The 23,271-nt window shown below is 34.0% G+C and overlaps 1 protein-coding gene across 3 annotated transcripts; it reads left to right on the forward strand.

Moving 5' to 3' along the window:
- Positions 1-4,290: 4,290 nt before the first annotated feature.
- Positions 4,291-22,830, forward strand: LOC129305717 (fatty acid amide hydrolase). 3 transcript variants are annotated; one of them, XM_054945737.1, is made up of 21 exons: positions 4,293-4,560; positions 4,959-5,066; positions 5,185-5,294; positions 5,462-5,522; positions 5,815-6,002; positions 6,093-6,222; positions 6,358-6,435; positions 6,502-6,649; positions 7,507-7,619; positions 7,715-7,790; positions 13,130-13,201; positions 13,776-13,827; positions 20,130-20,210; positions 20,301-20,384; positions 20,524-20,627; positions 20,829-20,921; positions 21,106-21,174; positions 21,574-21,638; positions 21,719-21,780; positions 21,925-22,020; positions 22,426-22,830. In XM_054945737.1, the coding sequence occupies exons 2-21, from the start codon at positions 4,988-4,990 to the stop codon at positions 22,486-22,488; spliced, it is 1,824 nt and encodes a 607-aa protein (XP_054801712.1). In that variant the 5' UTR covers positions 4,293-4,560; positions 4,959-4,987; the 3' UTR covers positions 22,489-22,830. The 3 variants fall into 3 exon arrangements, with proteins under 3 accessions (XP_054801711.1, XP_054801710.1, XP_054801712.1); XM_054945736.1 differs by having other exon boundaries at positions 4,291-4,560; positions 4,938-5,066; positions 6,358-6,649; XM_054945735.1 differs by having other exon boundaries at positions 4,291-4,560; positions 6,358-6,649.
- Positions 22,831-23,271: the final 441 nt, after the last annotated feature.

Below are 23,271 nucleotides of genomic sequence, written 5' to 3' on the forward strand. Positions count from 1 at the left end.
TATTGAATTTCTTGAATAAAAAAAAAATTTATTTAGTCAATTATAATGGTTGATGGTAATGACATATTTAGCCCCATTAATTTCTTTTGAACGGGGACGTGTGTTTAAAAATATGTCAAAGTGATTTCATAGTTTTATAATACATGTACTTAAAGCGTTTTATAATTTTGTTTTTAAAGTTTTTTAAATTACCTGTGTAAGCATGGGGATATTAACTCTCAAATTAAATAAAATAAAATGGAGAGAAAATATTTTAATCAATTGAATTTTCAAGCAAAGTAAATGAGATTGAAAACTTTTAATAAGGAGAGATGGCAAAGGAAAATGTAAGTGAAATTAATTATGTTTTGACAATCGTGCATTACAAATATGATTAAATTGCATTACATATAAATTAATTTAATCATAATGATTAAATTCCTTTATGTATTTCATGAAATACAAGTAATAATACGAGACATTGATAACTCATTTAATATTTTACTAATGAAATGAGAAAGTAACAATTATAAGTTCCTCTTTAAATTAGTTTGGTTAATTGAAAATAAATTTATATACAAAAGGCCTATAGATAATAATTCATGATAAAAGTAATAAGGCATCTTAAAAAATGATCAATGTTGTATTCTAATATATATTTGAAAACATTGAAAATGGGCTATAATTTTTTTTGGTTATACCTTACACTAATTATTTAAGTTTCTTTCTTATAGGCTATACTTGTCTATCATAATTAGTTGTGATTAATTGATTATATCATTTATATTTTTCATTTGTTTGTTCAATTGTTTGCAGATAATAGAGTCTAGCTAAAGACCACATACTTAATTTTTTAAAAAAACCTAAATAACATAAATGTTGATTTCAAATTATTAGTATGTAATAACAAAAATGTTCTACAATATAACTTATCTTATGAAAAGGTAATTTTAAAAATAATTTAATTTAATTAGACGACTTCTTCCTTGTGCATCGCACGAGTTAAACACTAGTTGTAATTTAATTGTGGAAGGTTGAACCACACATATCACCACATAGGAATTTTATTTTTGTTTTATTTTATATATGCATTTTATGCAAAACGTGGTGAAACAAGTGTAATTTGTGCCTTCATAAACTTCTCCTTACCAATAGTAGAGTGAATAACCATCATTTATACCTCTACACACAAATCCACAGCTATCCACAGCTAGAGTGAAGGTGATGAAAAGTTACATGTATAACTATTTTCAAGATGTATATGCATATTGAAAAGATAGTTCATGTTTATTGAGAATCTAAAAAGGGAAAAGCAAAGAGAAAATTATAGAACAAGATGTAACATTGGATTAGTATATTACTTTCAATAGATAACATGCAAGGACATGAACCTAATTTATTATTCAGAATTATGTTATTCTGAATATTTAAGTCTCCAATGCAATTAAAAACTAATGCACAAATCCAAACTTTTCAAATATTGTGGACTTAGTTCCTTCAATTTTTTTTTTTTTTGGGTTCTTCTATGAAAGAATGCAAGACAGTGAAGTTTTTTTTTTTAATCATATAAATGCTATATATCTATGTTAATATGAGACATGCTTATGATACTTACTTACTATAATTCAAACTTCTCAAATATTGTGGACTTAGTTCCACAATTTGGACACTTCATCATGTATTTACTCTACAAGGTTTTTGTGTTATAATTTGAACGTTCATATTTTAATTTCTTATCTTGTATTGTCATCATTATTTTTAATTCCAAATACTTACTATAAATTTCAAGTTAGATGCTGCTTTGGTCATATCTCATTTCTTTGTCTCTTTTTATGCTAATATATAATTTATAATATTTTGTTAATCTAGATATTTAATATAAAAAAACAATAAATAAGAGCATGTAGTTCAAATTTTGTTGAAATGTTTAAAAAGGTGATACTTTCAATGAGAATAGAGGGAAAGTGTCGAAACTTTTTTTGTGGTCAAAGGAAAAGCATCAGAACTACCCATAATAATAATAATAATAATAATAATAATAATAATAATAATAATAATAATAATAATAATAATAATAATAAAGAGTGTGAGATCTCACACAAAAGAAAAGTGAGAGAATTTAAATAGAGAACCCTTGTGGCAATTTAATTAAACATTTTTTTAAAAAAATAGGATAATACGCTGTAGGCATTTGGAACTAAAATGAAAATAACTTGGTAAGGTAAATGACGAAACTATCGGTAAATTAAAATGAAGAAATAACATCTACGAAAGCCCTTCCTCCGTAATTGAAGAATTGCTCCAAGCACAAACGAATTACTTTTCGTGCATGTCTCAAAATATAATTTTTGAGAAGACTGAAGTTGATTTCTCTGCTCTCTTCATATGAAGACACTCCTCCCATTGGCGAATTAGAGTAACATTGCCATTTGTTTTTTTGGTGCCTCAAATTTTTAACTTATGTTTTCTTAATTTTTTTTGAAAAATACATGTTGAAAGATTATCTTTATTTTAATATTGTATTAACAAAATAAAAATTTATAGAAATTAAAAAAATTGATATTAAATATACACCATTAGTAAGTTTGCATAGTCAATTTAAAAAATTATAAAAAAATTAAATATTAGATTTACATCATCCACATTAAATTCAAACTGTTCAAATTGATGATCTAAAAGATTTATTAAATTTTCTAATACTTCCAATAATTTTTTAATTTTATAAATACAAAATAAAAATAAAAAATTTATATCTAAATTATTTAAATTAAATTTAAACGACTCAAATTTTATCAAGATGTAGAGAAGGGGTGGAGAGCATGGACTTGAATTTTCTTCCTTGCAAAGGAGAGAAAAGAATAAATCAATATAGATTTAAACCGTCAAATTAAATTTGATAAATTTAAATTTAATAATTTTTAAAAATATAAATTTAATTTAAACCGTTCAAATTTATAATTTAAAAATAATAGAAAAAAATAAAGGAGAGAAACCCAATCCAAAGAGCATAGGAGGTTTGTAAGTATTCCCAATATTATTGCCATGTCTTGGTGCTTCAACTCTTCTAGGAACGGGACAGCATTTTTCTTTATTTTTTTTTTCAATATGAAGTTAATTACTTTAAAACTGGATAGAAGACAAAAACGAACTAGTACGCCTTTGCAGAGGGGTGTCAAGAAATTATGAATTTGACAAGCCAACTTTTCAGTCTCTCTAAATATATTATTTGATGTAACCATCCAACTTGCCTTGATTCTTTCTTCTCGTGTTATTTTTGTCTCTTCCCATAAAATTATTGTGGTCAGGGGGGCTCCATCAAATTGCATCTTAGTTTACATGCATATGACAGGATTTACATTACATAATGTCTTTAACGATAGAAGGTTTTTAAATATAACACATACACACACATTCAAATTACAATCCAATATTCTACATTTATAACAACATTTTAGATTTATTAATCAAGAAGATGATGATCCAATCTTGTCTGTGAATCTTTAAAAAAAAATATTAAAAATGAAATAAATTAAAATTGGTGTGAGTGATAGAGATATTCTATCTCTTGTCTTTTAAGTAAGTGATTTTTTTTGGTCAACAACTTAAACAATTGATTGAAAATCCAAAAATCAGCTCTTGTATATACAAAAATTTAATTAAAAAAATTAATTTTTGTCCTTGATATTTTGAGGGATTTAATCTCTCCATAGAAAGAGAGCAAATCACATCATGCAAGTTACTGAGACGCTTTTCGTGTAACTTACGAGCCACTCCGTCTCAATATTATACTTCATATTGATTATTAAAATAAAATACTCTAAGACATGATTTTTACTTTTAGTAATTTTATTTTTAATAAGTTCTAAAAAGTATATTTAAATTAAAATAAAAAGTTAATCATTAGATTCAAGCGAAACATACATTTTAAAACAAATTTCTCATACATTTTGACAATATTAAAAAATTTGTGCAATCCATTTCAAATATTAGAAATTATTATTAATTGTCTTAAAACAGTTGTGATTTATTTTCACATAAAATATTATTTGTCTTATAATAACTAATAAGAAATAAAATTGAAAAAACTTAAAAATAAATTTTCTAAAATTATTTGAAAATTATATAATCGAGCCAAATTTAGATTAGTTATTTTTTAAATTACACTCATGTATGCCGTGTCAGAAAATTAATTTTACTTTGTGTTTTCAAAGCGGCAATTATTATCTCAACTGCCATGTTGGCTTTTGCCTTCTCCGTTTGGTGCGTTTGGGCAGATTCTTAAACAACCTGTTTTTTCACACATACGAAATATCGTCGGGTTCTCAGCCTAAGCCATAAATTTCCACCAACCACCCATGAATACGAAATCGAATAGGATATGAGTTAGTTTGATCCGAGCAGAGTTATGAGTTGGCTTGCCCATTGATGGAGATGAAATCACTATTACCTCTTCTTCGCATGCACTTCGATATTAACGAATGCTTCCTTCTTATCCTACCTCGTTTGACCAATTCATTTTCCTCTAGTCTCTCTTCCTCTTTCATCGCTAATTCTCAGAGACTAGGAGCCATTCCTTACCAGGTTTGTGCTTCGTAATAATGGTGTTTGATCTTCTGTGATAGTGTGTGTGCTTCATTTTGGAAAGTTTTTTTTACTGAATGTCACGAACTTGAAGCTAGTTCAATTTTTTATTTGGATTTTCCTTGTGGTATATAATTTGTTTGCTTGTGCGTCTTTCATGAATTCTCTGTCTGGGACTTTTCATGTTTCTGAAGTTTTTTCGCCACTCTGGCGAGCTGTAAATTGCGTTTCAGTCGATTTATTTATTTATTTTTTAAATTTCGCGCTGTTTTTGAAATAATTACTCTCAGTGACGTGATTTTAGTACTGTATCCTCTGTGATCGTTGGAATGTCTCTCTATTTTTTTTTTTAATCAACGATGGAAATCGTATTTCAGAAAACAACTACTTCTTCACAGGTTAAAGCCTTGTGATTCTGTAGCTGAAGATGGGGAAAAAGCGTGTGATGGTGCCAGTGGAACAGGTTGACTTATCCACTGTCAAATATGAACAAGAGGGTATCCAAGGTCATTAATTCTCGTTTTCGGATGAATTTTTTGGTTTAGTTCAACGATAATATAGTGTGAAGGGCCGATGAATGGGATATTCTGCTCATATTTGTTAGCATTTTTCCTTGTTTTGCAGCTCCACACTTGACTGGATTCCTGTTTAGGTTCTTTGTTCTGATTGTTGAAGCACCACTGATAGGGCCTTTGATAATATCTACACTGCGGAAGTCGAATAAGATTGATGAGGTTGGTTTGTTTGTTTTTCGCTCCAAATAGGTGTTCCATGTTCATGCATTTCATTTGCTGGGTTTAAACTGTGAAATTTCACCGGGGGAGCTATGGTTTATGAGTAGAGTGAGCTTGACAGTTTCAAAGTGAATTGACTAAATGTTTTACTTATTTGCAATCAATAGTTGTTGCGGAACACTGTGATACCAGAAGAACCCATGTTCAAACCTGAATATCCACCTCAAGGTAGCTTCTTCTGCATGTTAGTAATTGATGTCATTTTACAGCGCTTTTGGGAAGGCATATTAATTTTTCTTTGATTATACAACTTCATAATTCTTGACAGAATGGCGAATATTTTTTTTGAACTGAATTCACTTTATCAAAATTAGATTCTTGTCAATCTTTGGGCTAATTAGGATTATTGTAATTTATTAATATTAGAGAAAAGTGCCACGAATTAACTTCTTCAAATAGTTTACATTGGACTGGAGATGTATGATTTATACTGCCCCCTAATACTATGATTTAATTTCAGAAAAGGAACCTGGTGTTGTCATTCTTGATGAAGATGGGAGACCTGATGATCGAGTTGAAGCTGCGTTGAATTGTCTTCCGCATTATGATCCTGCTGCATGCTGGGGGAATTCCTCTTTGCCATTTCGGTACTGGAAAATACGTGATTATGCTTATGCTTATCGATCAGGAAAAGTAACACCATCTATGGTTAGTGGTATTCACTTGCTGAGAACATCTTTTTTATTTTATTCATTTATAGCTATATTGTAAGTAAATTATTCTGGTTTGGATATATAGGTAGCAGAGAATATCATTTCTGTTATAGAGGAGATCAGTAATAAGAAACCCCGGGAACCACTATTGATATCTTTTGATGCTGAGGAAGTCAGGAGGCAGGCAGCTGCATCTACTCACAGATTTGAAGCAGGTATTACTGTTTGGTTCTAACAAAGATAGTGTTGCTGCAGTATGCTTTAATCGTGATTATGCCGACATGTGATGGAATTGATAGTGAATCGCCTAAGACCTAACCCACCTCCTTGACTTTTATCTGATTGCATAGGAAATCCATTATCTATTTTGGATGGAATTTTCATGGCCATTAAGGATGACATAGATTGCTACCCCCATCCATCTAAGGGTAAGTTAATATTTCTTTTAGTGAATAAATATAAAAAATATTTATATTATTTCATGGTGGCGATAGGTGCTACTACATGGATGCATGAGGTACGCACTGTTAAAAAGGATGCTGTCTGTGTTTCAAGGCTGCGCAGCTGTGGCGTCATATTTGTGGGGAAGGCAAATATGCATGAGTTGGGCATGGGAACGACAGGGAATAATCCTAATTACGGGTGAGACTTTATCTTAGGTGAATTATGATTAACTTAATTAAGGATGCCATCTCAACATCAAAATTTGATCTTTTACAATGACGAAATCAGACAGCTTTAGAGACTATTTAGTCTAATTAAATTTATGAAGTATTGGAGTGTCTCTGCTAGCCTTGTTTGGGATGTAATTGGAATCTAAGCATAACTCAATCATTCTTCAGCTCGATTGGGACAAAAGTTAATTAAGTGGAGAGGCTAAATGCTTGAGTCCTGTTATTTTCTGTTCCATCAGGAGTTGTAGAATAAATGCATGTATGATGTATCTGATCACCTAGATAGCTGAAGGTTAGATTTTTTTTTAATTAAAAATTCAATGGTAGCAAAGCTAATATTAGTATAGCATTTTCTGTTTATCTTGTGAAAATTTCTTTTTCCATAACTGCCAGCTTTAAGCAAATTGTTTTTATATTCGTTCCCTACATATTCACTTTGCTTACTGTCAAATCAATCAAGAGCTTTACACTGTAAAGGGTGCAAAATACAAGATGGCAGAGAAAATATGTCAAAGCCATTCAAAAATTTTAAGAGAGATCTTTCCACACTTTTAATTGCTATTAATGTTATTTAACTTTTAATGTCAGCTATTAGTAATTTTCACATTTCAGTGCACTTGTAAATTTTTTATATAATCCATGTAGCTGACTCCACCTAGTGGGATGAGGCTGCTTGTTGTTTTTGTTGTTGTAGTACACTTGTAAATTTAATATATCTTCTACTCTGTTTCTTGAGCGTTTAGTCTGCTCATAGTTTCCTCATGTTCTGTATCAAAAATTTTATCATGATGGCTGGTTTTTCAATTTAACTTTCTTGAAGTGCAGAACTACAAGAAATCCTCATGCACCTGATAGGTATACTGGTGGATCTTCTTCAGGTCCAGCTGCAATTGTAGCTTCTGGACTTTGTCCTGCTGCACTGGGAACTGATGGGGGAGGTTGTGCAAATACAACATGTAAAATTGAATGATTTATCCCCATATTTCATCTGTTCTGATTTTAATGTTTGCCTGGAAATGAATGAGAAAGGCAGGTTCAGTCCGCATTCCTTCTTCCCTTTGTGGTGTAGTGGGGTTAAAGACAACATATGGACGGACAGATATGAAAGGGTAATTTCTGACCCCATGTGATGGACCATATGATTTGATTTTCCAATATGCATTATATATGGTCTAACAAGACATTTTAGTCCTTGGTAAGACTATCGAAATCTTCAATTTCATTTAGGAATTTGGGTGAGAATGCTTGGATTTGTTCCTCTGGATTTTTTTGATGTAAATCTTTACTTTGAGGTGAAGGCTATAGTTTGAATTGTGATAATCAATAAAATTAGTATGAATAATATTCCCTAGACTATTAGACCTTAAAAAGCTATTCTCAGATATGTTATGAGATTTTGGAAGTCAGAAATGAACAATCTTCTTCATGTAAACTGTGAAGCTGTCCCAATTGTGGGATAGATTTATTGGAAATTTTATTAAACAAGAAGTTTGTCCAGCCTTACATAACTTTTTTTGATCAGATTTAGATGTTTTGGTAGAGATAAGGAATGTAAGATCTCTGGAGATTTGATGTTAATGCAGGCTTGTTGGCTTTATGGACAGAATGAAATTTGTGGAATTTTAGCAAGAGGTTCCCATTGCACTGTTAATGGAATAGAGTAGTAGAGTATTTTTTTCGTGACTTCTTTGGGTTCATGGTCATGATTTATTTGAGGGAGTTCTTGGGTTGTTATGTAATTGTAATATTAAGAGGTTAGTTACTGTTAGTTCATTAGAGTTAGTTATAGTGGGTCTTCTTTAGTCTTCTCTAGTGGGTCTTCTTTAGTCTTCTTTAATGATGAGCAAGAACCCTCTGCCGCTCGAAGAGATAGTGGGCCTTCTTTAGTCTCCTCTCAAGAAGTGTGTGAGAGGGTGCAACAACCCTTGATGCAAGATGGTGACATCAAGAAGGAGCATTGGTGTGAGTTCGATTCCAAAGAAGTGGGTTCAAGGTTTTGCAAATGGGGCTGTTCAGAGCAACTAATCGCCACCCGATGAAGTAAACAGTCTGGTTCAACCAATTGAACCAATCTGGCATTTGACCCGGGAACTGGACCCGGGTCAACCCGGGTCAAAGCCAAAAAAAATAAAAAAAAAAATTTAGACTAAATTGCTTAGATTCACAATTTCTCTTCTCTAATCACTAATTCTCTCCTTTCTTCTCTTCTCTAATTTTTAATCTCTCCTTCATGGTCCAAACTCAATCTCTAACTTTTCCTCCAGCATCTGCCTCCAGCTTTAAAGATATAATATTTAGCATTGAGATCGAAAGCTTATGAGTCATGACATGACAGTATGCCTCTAGCTCCAACATTTTCCTTTGAGATCATAAGCTTGTATTGACATGCCTCTACCTCTAGCTCCAATGATCCAAGTATCTAGCTTTTGGAGTTGAAATCCCAAGCACCATTAACAAATTAATGTTTTATTTATATAATTGCACATATAAATTTTATTTTTTATTTAATTTTTATGTCACCGGTTTGATCGCCGGTTTAACCGGTTAGACTATGAAAACCGCGACCCGTTGCTCTTTCCGGTTTGATGTCCGGTCCGGGTTTCAAAACATTGGTTCAGAGTCTTTTGCAGTTGGAGTTCGCAAACATGTTTGCCGTCGCTTGCATTTAAAGACCTAATTCAGATGAAGGGGTGGAGTACTTGAGTAAAGCCAAAGAAGGTTAGAAAGATTGTCGTCTTCACTGCTGTCTTCTCTAGTATCTCCATTGCAGTCTGTTTTTGTATCTTCAAAGCAATCTTTGCCGTCTGCTTCTTTTCTTGAAATACTCTGTGTCATTATTTTTCTGGATGAGTTTTCTGCTTCCACTGCTCAGAAGATCATGTGGGGATGTGCCTTAAGTGCTGAAAAGTCAACGGCACCCATCTCTTTCTATTGGTGGGACCTGCAAAGGTGGTACCAACTACTAAAAGTAAGAAAGAAGGAGGAAAAGGACAAAATGGGTAGCAGCACGGCTAAGGTCTCGTGAATGGGCAGATGGATAAGTGTTAGCTTGGCAGAAGTATTGCACACGTGGGTGCATAGGTCAAAGACAGATTTCCTCTATTTTCAAATGGTTATTGCTTTTGTGGTTTTAGTAGGTGCCAGCTATCATCCACTGTCAATATATGGGCTCAAAGGTCAAATAACATGGCCGATATTATTTGCATAAGTCCATTAATGAAGGAAGTTCTTTGCTGGGCTTCAACCATTTAATTACTTCCTACCCATTTAATTGTTTTGCTGTGGTATAGAGGGGAATTGATTAAAATGCTGTCAGGTCAGGTCTGAATGAGTTTCTTCACTTTATTCAAGCACTGAACAGTGAAGTGAATAGTGAAGTAAAGAGAACAGTGAACAGTATCTTCCAGGAGTTTATTGCCCTCTTTTCAATATTTCAGTTAAAAATACCCTCAGATTGCTGTGCATGACCTTTGAGGGCAAAGGTCTTTTGGGAGGGTGGTATTGTTATGTACTTGTAATATTGAGAGGTTAGTTATTGTTAGTTCATTAGAGTTAGTTATAGGAGGATAGTTGTTAGGATCTTATTAAAGAGCCTCTAAATGCTAGGTCATTTGACTCGTAATCCTATCTCTGATCAGTGAAGTGTATTATTCAGAATCTTCCATGTTTCTCAATTCCTTTCAACCTCTCCTTCTCTCTAATTTCCTCAATTCCTCTTTGTCTCTTCTCTCAATCTTCCTGTTCTTCTCTCCAATCTCTCCTATCTCTCTCTATTCTCTCTAGCATCCTGAATTATTCTTTCACAACAGTGGTATCAAAGCCAGTCATCCTTAGCCATTGCACACCATTCATTCCAAGAATATGAGGATGACCACCAAATGTGGCTTTGTCAATGAGGGAGCATGAAAGAATTCAATGAACTCTTTGATAGCCATACTAGTGGATTCAAATTGCAAGAAAAATATTTAGTTTCTACGTATGTAACTAGGCTCAAGGCAAAACTTGTAGAACCAGTGCGTCTCTTCAAACCAAGAACAATGCAAGAAGCTAGAAGTCTTGCAAGAATGCAAGAAATCATGGTTATGCGTCAGACATAAAAGAAGGCACAGGCACTTCAAGATAATTATGGGTCATGAAAGGTTTTGGAGAATGATGAAGGAAGTACCCCTCTACAAGATCGCAACTAGAATGATTGAAGTTGAAGTTGGGCCTTCCTTACCAGTGCAAGAATGCCAAGAATTGCAAGATGATGGCAGTGATTTCAAGAAGGTTTCTTTGTGCGAGTTGGAAAGTAAAGTAGGCTCGAGCATATCTAAATATGGCTTCTTAAGCTCTTTCACTGCTGGTGTGGGTAAAACCGTCAATCCTGACTTGAGTTTAGGTAACCGACACTATTTGAAACATCAATGTTGCCCACTTGTAGAGCCATTGTCACCATCTGTACCAATCTTCTCTTCGCCTCTGTTTTTGATCAACCCGTTGTTACCTATTTCTATTTTTCTGCCTCCAACACAAGCTTCTCCGTGGCTGTCTCTTGTTTCTCGGGTGTCACTATGGCTGTCTTCTTTGGTTTCTCCATTGCAGTCTGATTCTATAATTTCAAATGCTTCATGGCTGTTTGCTCCATCACCACCACTCCTTTTTGTCTTCTTATCAACATGTGTATGTCTTAGCCATACCCATTTAAAGACTCTAGACTTCTCATAGGTACAGGACTTGGGTGGACTTTTCACAACAGGAAGGCCATGTGAGAGTAAGCTTTGATGGGTTTTTACTGGGGTTTGCACACGTGGGTACATGGGTCAAAGACAACTATCCCTCCTTATCAAGTGGGCGGAGTTTTAGTAGATGCCAGCTATCACCAATACTCAATATATGAGTTCAAGTTTTAAGAAAGAAACAGGAACTCCCTATTTTTTCTATTCACACATTCGTGTGGCTAGGTCCTATAAAGGGTGAAAAGTCAAAACCTAATTTCTCATGTAGGTCGAAACTTCAGACACAGAAGCTGTACCTTTTATCTTTACTGAACCTGAACCAGCTTCTGAATTGGGGTAATTGTGTGGGTGGAATGTCACTCAAAGACATTACAATCATTGGATTTTTCTCTGTCTTCAACTCCTCCCTACCCATTGGTTTGTTCTTCTGTGGTACAGAGGAGGATTATTAAAAATGCTTTTGGGCTCAAGTATGGAGCTAATTATTTCCATTTATTCAGCATCAACAGTGACTAATGGCAGTGCACAGTAACATGAACAGTGACAAAGAACAATGAACAGTACCTTCTAAGAGTTTAATGCTCTTTTTTTAATATTTCAGCATAAGTTTCCTCAAATTGCTGTACATGACCTTTGAGGGCAAAGGTCTTTTAGGAGGGGCTATTGTGTAATTCTAATATTGAGAGGTTAGTTACTGTTAGTTCATTAGAGTTAGTTATAGGAGGATAGTCATTGGGATCTCATTAAGGAGCCTATAAATACTAAGTCATTTGACTTGTAATCCTATCTCTATGATGAGTAAAGTGTATTATTCAGAATCCTCTGTGTTTCTCAATTCCTCTCAACCTCTCCTTCTCTCAAATTTCCTCAGTTCCTTTCTGCTCTCCTATCTTCTCTGTTCTTCCATCAATTCTCTCTATTCTTCTTAACCTCTTTCATTCAGAATTATCTTAGCACAACATGGGTTAGCAGAGCTCCTTTGTATTTGTTTCTGCTTTTGCTCTCCTTGTACATGCTATTCTTTCACTTGATAAAATCTTTCTTATCAATAAGAATATTTTCTTACAGAATATTTATATCTGTTATGACTTTTGGTCATAGAGGGGACTTTCTTACATCTTACAACGGGGGTAATTGAGCAGATTGCATTGTCTCGTAGGTTGGAGCACTTTAACATAAATTTGTACAAAAAACATTATCATCTCTTGCCCATGAAACTTGTATGTAGTATTCCAGACAGAAACATGTCTGAATGGTGCTTCAATAAAGTATTTGATTGATCCATGTCCATTATATATAGAAGAAGGATTGGAGAGAACAAAAAGGGGGTGAGAGGAATGATGAGGTCTCACACAATGAGATGTCCCTTGCGTGAGCGTAACTAACATCACATGGTACATGGATGTGGGGGAGGAATAGAGAAGAGAAAGAAATGCTGCTAACTAAGTTTAAGAGCTGGAGGTAAAGTGAAAGGCGAAGGAATAATTTTTTCCTGAGAGAGCCCTTAACCTCTCAAATGCAGAATTTTATTTTGCTTTCTCCTTTCGGTTTTGTATCCACGTAAACGTCCTAGAATGTCAAATTCATTTGTCTGTCACTGTTAAATAGGAGTTACAGCTCATTATACAGAGAATGAGAGTTCCCAGGCGTTCCCTCCAAATACTCAAAATTTTTCACTACGCATGCCCGTATTTTCTGATTATGTTTGAATTTTCAGTCTCTTTTTGCAGGTCATTATGTGATTCTGGGACTGTGGAAATTATTGGACCCATTGCTTCAACAGTGGAGGATGTCATGCTAGTGTGCGTAATTCATACTTGTCTCCCTGTCTTTCTTTTGTTTTGACCATCTCTTCATTTTACTTGACGGCTTCTGGTTTTGCATTACTTGAAATCGAGATATTTTTCCTCTCTCCTCTATTTATGTTTGAATAATCTCACTCCCTTTCCATAATTTATTTTGTTGCAATCCTTTTTTAGCATTCAAAACATCCAAGAAAAGATACTATTGACAAATTACAAAATATTCTTAGTAACATAACATGTGTGTGTATATAAATATTTACTTTGAAAGCTGCGCACGTATAAATCTATTTTCTAGATTTCCTATATCACTAATGACTTCTGCATGTGCTTAATAGATATATTTTTCCAATCATAAGGATCAAATGAGTTGACTGACCAAAATGTAATTCCTTTTTGTTGCTCTCCACTACGAACTCCTCAATGATATTTAGAGTTCATGAACTTGTCCATCCAATTGTTTTTGTCAAGTACTAAAACCCTGACCATGATGTCTTCCTTCTTTAACATCATATTCCAACCTTGGAGTTCTTGCATGTAGATAATTTTTACTTCATAAATAATTATTGATCAGGTATGCAGCAATGTTGGGTTCATCACTTGCAAACAAAATCAGTATGAGACCGGTAATTAATCTTTAACTTTGGTTTATATTCTTAGAAATAAGTATAGAAGACTAAAATTTAACGTTGAACTTCTAATTGTAAATTACATAGAAGTTGGCTCAAATAAATTCTGTGCGGAGCTACATATTCTTAGCATAGAAGTGGACTGGAGAATAGGAATAAAAAAGACGACTTTTCACTTATAATTTAGGAAAGGTAAGGAGACAATTTTCAAATTTCTAAGAACACTTTTCCGGGAAACGTTACCAAAAGTATTTGTGATAGCTTCTGTTTTCCTTGGGTAATTTTTTTACAATATTAAACCAGGCCATGCTTTTTTCTCGCATACATGTTTCTTTATTACCTTTTTCAATATCAAAGCAGATCTTCTGCTTCTTGTACAGAATTACCATGTGGTAGATCCATATTTTTATTCCTAGCTATTCAGTTTTGTATATATATTTTTTGATTTCAGGAAATTAAAATACAAGATAAAAACAATCTTCTAAAGACAAACGAATTGTTTTCACTAATGTTTTGCTTCCTTGAAAATAAAGAGACTAGTAAATTTAGATTGTTTACACTTATATGGAGTGCTACTTCTGTGCAAAAAGCAAAGGATCTGTTTTGATTCCAATATCATGCCTAGTCTTTTCTCATCTTCTTTTCTTCAAAGTGAATGATAAGATTCCAGATAGCGTGCCCATAAAGACTTATTCAAGAAGGAAGCATCAGAAGATAAAATAGGATAAATTAAGATAGATTATTTGATTCAGTATTTTATTTAGTATTTTATTTCGTATTTTCCTCTATTTAGTTTTTATTTAGATTTCCCTAGATTTTATTTAGTAGTTTAGATTTAATTCAGTATTTTAGATATTTGGATTTTATCTAGTATTTTGGATTTTAGGAGATTTTATTTAGTTTTCTAGTTATCTAAATTTTATTCAATATTTTATTGTATTTAGCTTTATAAATATGACTAGCAACTTAGAAGCTAACATATCATGAATAAATAAAATAGTCTTTCAAACCCTTTAGAGATTCTCCTAAGCGTGGCTATTGAGAGAAGTATAGAACAAGATTTTGTTCTATACCCTCCCAATAACCCATCCAATGTTTCCCCAGAAAATCCTAACCTGCTTGCACATGATCTGGCTCTTATGTCTTCTAAATTAGAGAAACTTGACATATTACAAGAAAAGATAGAAGCCCTAGAAGCATCAGTGACACAAAGAAGTAGAAGGACTCCAAAAAGCCAACATAGACACCGTAACTGGGATGAGGAAAGTGAAGAAGAATTCGATTATTAAAAGAGGGGGACATGTCTGCCTCAACCCAAAATAAATTTTCCTAAATTTATCAGTGGTGATCCTCGAGGATGGATTCTTAAAGCTAAAAAATATTTTCAGTATTATCATGCACCAGAAGAATTAAAGGTGGATATAGCATCTATGTCATTAAAAGGAGATTCCTTGGATTTATTCTCATGGTTAAATTTAGAGCATACCTTACTATATTGGGATGAGTTAGTGAAGGCGTTGCAGGAGAACTACGGACCACCTAAATATCAGAACCTGGACGAATATTTATGCAGAATCAGGCAAGATGGTTCTATATAGGAACATCAACAGGAATTTGTAAGACGTGTTGCTAGAGTGAAAAACTGGCCCGAACATTGCCTTCTCGACATGTTTCTCAATGGGCTAAAGGGGGAGCTTCGATTTGATGTTCAAATTCAAACCCAGGAGCGTATATCATGTGCTCAGCCTTGCTCTGGAATTCGAAGGGAAGATGGCCTTAAACAGACCCAAATTGAATCTGGGTAAAAACCCGACCCAACCTTATTATGGGTCCTCAGCCACCACACGCGACTCAAATCAACCACAGAAGAGGTTAGCTGGATTCTCATCGTCGAACTCAAGCCTGAACGTACAGGGCCCCGATACATGCTGCGTCATCCTTGGCCTCCCTCACTCAAACAAACGTGAATCCCTCCAAGCTCTCTCCAGTCGACCACTCATTGAGTTGACTAAGAAGGATGCCTTCCTATGGTCTGAACTAGCTTAGCAGGCTTTTAATTGCCTTAAACTTGCATTGATGACGGCACCCATCTTACAGTTGCTAAATTTTGAGGCGGAATTTATAGTTGAATACGATGCATCCACAAAAGGAATTGGAGTACAAAACAACCATCCCATTGCTTACTTCAGTAAAGGATTTTTATTCTCTAATCGCTTCAAATCCACTTATGATCTTGAACTTCTAGCGTTAGTTCTTGCAGTACAAAAATAGAGCCATTACCTCTTCGGAAGGCATTTATTTGTCAGAACGGATCATGCTAGTCTTCAATATTTGCTACAACAATGCATCACCACCAACACCCAACAAAGGTTAATCATCAAGCTTTTACCATTTAATTTTACTATCATCCATAAGGCAAGAGTGAAAAATAAGGGAGTTGATGCATTATCACGATGACTATAGCATGCAGATTTTTTTCAGTTGCTAGTCCCTTTCACTACTGAGCTTCATGACCTCACCTCTGAATTAGCATTAGATCCCTTCACTAATGAAATAATGCAGGACTTACAGAAAGATCCATTGTCTTGACCTATATTTCATTGGTTGATCAAAAACTTTTTTATGACCACAAAGTAGTCATTCCCTATCAAAAACTTTTTTATGATCAGAAAAAGCTTATGACCGTATACCAAGAGAAGTGTTTTGAAAAGCGTTGGAAAAAAAGGGAGTACGGATTGCTTATATTAAAGCCATACAAGATATGTATGAGGGGGTAAAAACTAGTATAAGAACGCCTATTGGTCAAACAAAGGATTTTCCTATAAAGATTGGACTACATCAGGGATCATCTCTGAGTCCTTATTTGTTCAACTTGATTTTAAATTTTTGACGGAACATATTCAAGAGGAAATCCCGAAATGTATGCTCTTCGCGGATGATATAGTTCTTATAGCAAAGACAAGAGAAGAGGTTAATTGTAAACTTGAGTTATGGAGGAGGATATTGGAGTTGAAAGGTTTTCGTCTAAGTAGAAGTAAGACGGAATATTTATATTGTAAATTTGGTAAAGAACTATTCGACAATAATTTGGAAGTGAAATTGGGAGATCAAATTATACCTCAAGTGAAAGAGTTTAGATATTTGGGAGCCATTATTCAAAATGATGGCGAAATCAGTGGAGATATTTCACATAGAATTCAAGCTGGGTGGTTTAATTGGAGAAAAGCTAAAGGAGTTATTTGTGACCGTAATGTGCCTAATAAACTTAAAGGAAAGTTTTATTGCACTGCTATCAGACCGGCAATGTTATATAGTAGTGAATGCTGGGCTCTAACGGGACAGCAAGAGCATAAAGTTGGAGTAGCAGAGATGAGAATGTTACGATGGATGTGCGGACATAGATGTAAAGATAAAATTCAAAATGAGCACGTACGCGAAAAAGTGAGGGTGGCACCTATTGAGGAAAAAATGGTAGAAAATCGGTTGAGATGGTTTGGGCATGTACAAAGAAGACCAAGGGAGGCACCAGTGAGAAGAGTGGAACATATAACTTTGAGTCCGATTAAGAGAGGTAAAGTAAGGCCTAAGAGAACACTCTTGGAGGTTGTTGAACGCGATCTCTTAATTAATAATATTCCTAAAAGCTTGATAAATGATAGAGCACAATGGCGCCTTGCAATCCATGTAACCGACCCCACCTAATGGGATAAAGGCTTGTTGTTGTTGTTGTTGTAAAGTAGTCATTCCCTACTCATCCCAATTGCGACCTAAGTTACTAGCAGAAGCCCACTCGACTGCAGTTAGGGGACATGGAGGTTTTCTTAAAACATTCAAGCGACTATCAAAGAACTTTTATTGGCCTACAATGAAGGTTGATGTGAAGACATATGTGAGGCATTATGCCACTTGTCAGTAAAATAAGTATCAAACTTTGGCACTAGCGGGACTTCTGCAACCATTACTTGTACCCTCTCAGATTTGGGAGGATATCTCACTTGATTTTATCACTAGTCTCCCTAAGTCAAGAGGTTTTGAGGTCGTCGTGGTAGTAGTAGATCGTTTGAGTAAGTATGCCCATTTCCTTGCTCTTGTGCGTCCATATACCGCCAAAAAAGTGGCCACAATCTTTTGTGAGGAACTTGTCAAGTTACATAGGGTGCCTCGCTCAATCGTATCTAATAGGGACCCTATCTTCATGAGCTCTTTCTAGCAAGAATTATTCAGATTAAGCCAGACTAAATTAAAAATGAGTATTGCCTTCCATTCCCAAACTGATGGTCAGATGGAGGTGGTCAACCGTTGTCTTGAAGCCTATTTGTAATGTTTTGCACATAAGCAACCCAAGTCATGGCACAAGTTTCTTTGCTAGGCCAAATGCTCCTACAACACAGGTCGTCATACATCAACCAAACATTCTCCTTTTAAGCTAATATACAGAAGAGATCCTCCTCCCTTGTTTCCTTATGTCAAGGGAGAAACAACTATATTTGAATTGGAAGATCAACTAGAAACTAGAGATGTAATGCTCAGACTCTTGAAGGACGATTTATACAAGGCTCAGGACCGGATGAAGGCTTATGCTGACAAACATTGAAGAGAAGTTGAGTATACCGTGGGTGATGTAGTGTGGCTACGAGTACAGTGCTTTTGTCAACAATCACTTACCAAGATGAAGTTTGAAAAATTATCACCTCGCTTCTTTGGCCCTTACAAGATTCTTTGAAGGATTGAAAAGGTGGCCTATGAGTTGGAACTTCCGGCAGATGCTCGTATTCATCCTATTTTTCATGTATCTCTCTTATGCTCGACTTATCAGATGGACGCGTCAATTACACCAGCTTCTTTACCACTATTGGCTGGTTTTGAGTTACATGTGAGGCCTCATCAAGTCTTAGATCATCGTTAGACCCGTCATCATTCATTTAAACTGCTGTTGGAATGGCATAGGCGACCTATGGAGGAAGCAAGCTAGGAGGACTATGACCTCTTGCGTGTTCAATTCCCCTCTTTTCAACTTGAGGACAAGTTGAGTTTTCAAGGGCGGGGTAATGATAAGATCCCAGATAGCGTGCCCATAAAGACTTATTCAAGAAGGAAGTATCAGAAGATAAAATAGGATAAATTAAGATAGATTATTTGATTCAGTATTTTATTTGGTATTTTCCTCTATTTAGTTTTTATTTAGATTTCCCTAGATTTTATTTAGTTGTTTAAATTTAATTTAGTATTTTAGACATTTGGATTTTATCTAGTATTTTGGATTTTAGGAGATTCTATTTAGTTATCTAGTTATCTATATTTTATTCAATATTTTATTATATTTAGCTTTAAAAATATGACTAGCAACTTAAAAGCTAGCATATCATGGATCAATCTTTCAAACCCTTTGGAGATTCTCCTAAGCGTGGCTACTGAGAGAAGTATAGAACGAGATTATTATTCTATACCATCTTAATAGATTTATTTCTCTTATTTCATCCTACCATCGTGAGCACCTATTGGTGAATTACTTAAATCCTAATTTTGTACTTGCAAAACCATTTGGAAAATGCTGCACCACTCATTTTCTGTTTGGAGTAGTCCTTGCAATGAGTGCAAGTCTCTGTAGCATTTTCTCCTTTTTTCACTTGAATCATTTTAACATGATCATCTGTTATCTACTAATAATCAAACATATTGTACCTTGTAACATAATTTTTGAATTCTGACGGAGGATCACCCCTGCTAAAGATAATACACTTCTCCATCCCTTTGGTATGCTAGTCCAAAACACCAAAGCTAATCAAACAGATATAAATGATGACAAGTAGCCTTTCTAGAACAACTTAAACAAAATTAATCTGCTTGAGTAACTAGAATCTGTTCTATTAAGACATCCAATTGAAAAGGTTAAACTGTTAGGAAGGATACCAATATACTATGTATTATGTATAATCAATATATTATATATTGAGATATATATATATATATGTATAAAATAAAATTCATAACAAGTCACACTATTTACAAACCATTAATAGTATAACTTCTTCAAATTCCTTGCACTACACAGGAGGTGTCTAGTTATATATTTTGTGTGGAGTTTCAGTCTTTATTGGAAAGGAGACACTTGGCTAGTGTTTGCAATCCAACAAAGGACATGATGGTTTTATGTGAAAACAGAAAATTATCCTGGTCGATGAAAAGCGCCACCTTGTATTTGAAGTTAAAATTATAGTTAAGCTGTTCTTGTCATTTTGGATTTTATATCAGTCTGTGCAATACTTTTTGTGTACTGATTATATGCATTTTTTCCCCAGTCACCACCTTGTTTGCCAAACCTGTCATCCTATGATGATTCAAATACTTTGAGATCATTGCAACTAGGAAAGTACACTCCGGTAATCACCATATACTTTGAAAATTGATTGTATTTATAGTATAATATGATATATTTTCTTGACAAATAGTATATTTTAATTCCTATGCAGTGGTTTAATGATGTGCATTCAACAGAAATCTCTGATAAGTGTGAGGATGCTCTTAATCTGCTATCAAAAAATTATGGTTGTGAAGTAAGTTTACAGTATCATGTTATAATTGATTGTATTAAAATCTAGTTTTTTGATTATTGAAAAGAGAGTAAGTTTTAAGTTTAGCATAAGGGAGTCCAAAAAATTCTGAGCACTGCTTTTTATCTTATTACCTATGAAGACAGTAGAGATTGTGGTACCAGAGCTTCATGAGATGCGAACTGCGCATGTTGTTTCCATTGGCTCTGAATGCATATCATCATTAAACCCTGATTGTCTGGACGGGTATGTTTTTGAGTATTTTGAAGCTTAAAGCTAGTAATCTTATATTTTCTCTGAATGTAACAAGGCAGTATGGTTTATTTGTTGTTTGGATAACTCATTCTTCTCATCTGTTGTTGAAGTTTGTAAAACTGGTAACTGTCAACGTCTAGGAATGCATATTGAGATATGTAGATCATGTTCACTCTAATTCTTCTGTTGTAGGAAAGGGACAAGATTGACATATGATACCCGTACAAGTGTGGCACTTTTTCGATCATTTACAGCAGGAGATTATGTTGCAGCTCAATGTCTCAGGTGATGCAAGCGATACGTTTATGAAAAGAAGCTAACTTAGCTTTGGTTCTACTTCAAATTATGTATCACTTTTCAATGATTTAGGAAATTCATATGCTGCAACTGTCAGAAATATTACTTATGGAGACTCTTTAATACAATTTAAACCATAAATGTAGATTCTAATCTTTTTTTCCCATTTCAGACGAAGGCTCATGCATTACCATATGGAGATTTTCAAGAAAGTGGATGTTATAGTGACTCCAACAACTGGGTATGTACATTTAACAAACAGTTGTGATCTATTGTGATGGACCTTGAACTAATTATAAAATTCAGGTCAATTAATTAAACATTCATATATGCTCTTGCCATCATGTATTACTTGTATGATTTTTGAGACAGATTCTAATTGTAAGAGCCCTATCAAAAATAATATTGAATTGTAAGTGACAACAATCTCAACCCTTTATAGAATTTACAATTACAATTGAAGAAGACGTAGATGGTTTGATAGGGCAGTGGAAATTGAATAATCATTGTTATTGCAAATTGTAAATACCTGTTGACCGAATCAAACTTCTAATCATTTTTAGGATTAAGGCTTTCTTGTTGATGCTGGAATCATGTATGTCCAGAAACAGAATTTGAATTACTTTTTATTTCCTGACAGCATGACGGCACCTAAAATACCACCAAGTGCTCTCAAAAGTGGTGAGACAGATATTCCGGTTACAGGTGATTTGATATTTGGCTTCAGTGTTACATCCAATTATTCTTGCCTCTTGCCATGTGTTAATTTAAGGCTTGGTTTTCAGGTTATCTCATGCGTTTTGCTGTAACAGCAAATCTTCTTGGGTTCCCTGCAATTACTGTCCCTGTGAGTGAGAGTGAAGTGAATCACTTAAAGAGACTATTTCTTCTTTAACTGTTTGTTCTTTTGGTGTAAATAGTGCATGATTATTGCTTATACTCTGAAATGCTGTTTTCTTCCTTTACTTAACATGTTCGGTTCAATATTTAGGTTGGTTATGACAAAGAAGGACTTCCGATAGGCTTGCAACTAATAGGTCGACCATGGGCAGAAGCTACGATTCTGCGTCTAGCTTCTGCAGTTGAGGTACGTACTCTGTCATGCATAAACTGAAGAGTTTAAATAATTCTGATTATCCATTTGATTACCAAATCTTTACCTTGTCAACAAAATTTATTTCATTATCACGTCATTGGAAAGATTGTGTTAGACATTCAGAATCCATCATCAGACTTGGTAGTATGGGTTATCAATTCCCATATTGAATAGAGTATGAAATGCTTAATGGGATATTTAAGTAGATTAGTTTTCCCGTCTCAATAGCTAATTTTTTGGATAGGGTTTCTCATCCTATTTAGATACCTATTAAAATCTTAGTAGGTATATTTGTAAAGAAGCTAAGTCTCTTGATCTATGCTATCATGGCCTCAGCATAGTTTCCATTTGCGTTCAATATGTGGGTTAATCTGCCTCTCTGTTTAATGTACCCAGAAACTCTGCGGCGAGACGAAGACAAAGCCTGTACAATTCTATGATGTCCTGAGAGCAAACTGAAGCTGCGTTTATCACAGCTAAAGCCTCTGCTGTATCCGTCATTCGTCAGTTATTATGTGGACAGTATGTTTGATTCTCTGGACATCCCATGTCTTTGAATGATGCTATGATTTTACGAATACTTCCTGGGAAATATTTTCTGCAGATAAGAGTTGGTAATAACTTCAAGATAAAACGTTGATCTTGAAATATGAAATGGGAAAAACATATTATTCTTCTTGAATACCGTTAAATATGTTACAAAAATTACACTCTGATTCAGATACAGTTATCAATTCAATGTCTCACTGGTATAAGTAATACATACTTCCTCCAGTCCATAATATGGAATATTTTCTGTAAGTTATTATTGATCTAAAACATAGGATATTTTGTAGTTTTAAGAATTTTTTTCATTTTTATGTTTAGATTTATCAATATGAATTGAGTAATTATGTGTGGAAAATTGTGGATGTTAGTAGCGGACAAAAGTAAAATTGAAAAAAAAAATCATAAAATTTTAAAAAATTGAATTTTCTTAACATGCGTTGTACATGTTGAAAGTGTAACATATAAACTGAAACGAGTATAATACATTGGTTGATAGGAGTATCTTCTACTTTGATTCTTAATTTAGAGAGTTTGTTTAATTTATTCCCTCGAATTTTAAAGTTGATTATAGCTTTTCATGTTGATCATGTACTCTTTCACATAAAATAAGAGTTTAAAACTAAATTTCTATCAAACAATCTCTCAGTCCAAAAGTTGGGCCACCTCACCAGTTTTGTTTGGAAATGTGCAGCT

Source organism: Prosopis cineraria, unplaced genomic scaffold, assembly GCF_029017545.1.
Source record: "Prosopis cineraria cultivar Desert tree isolate PC_DT_omini unplaced genomic scaffold, ASM2901754v1 PC3, whole genome shotgun sequence".
Lineage (NCBI taxonomy): Eukaryota > Viridiplantae > Streptophyta > Magnoliopsida > Fabales > Fabaceae > Prosopis > Prosopis cineraria.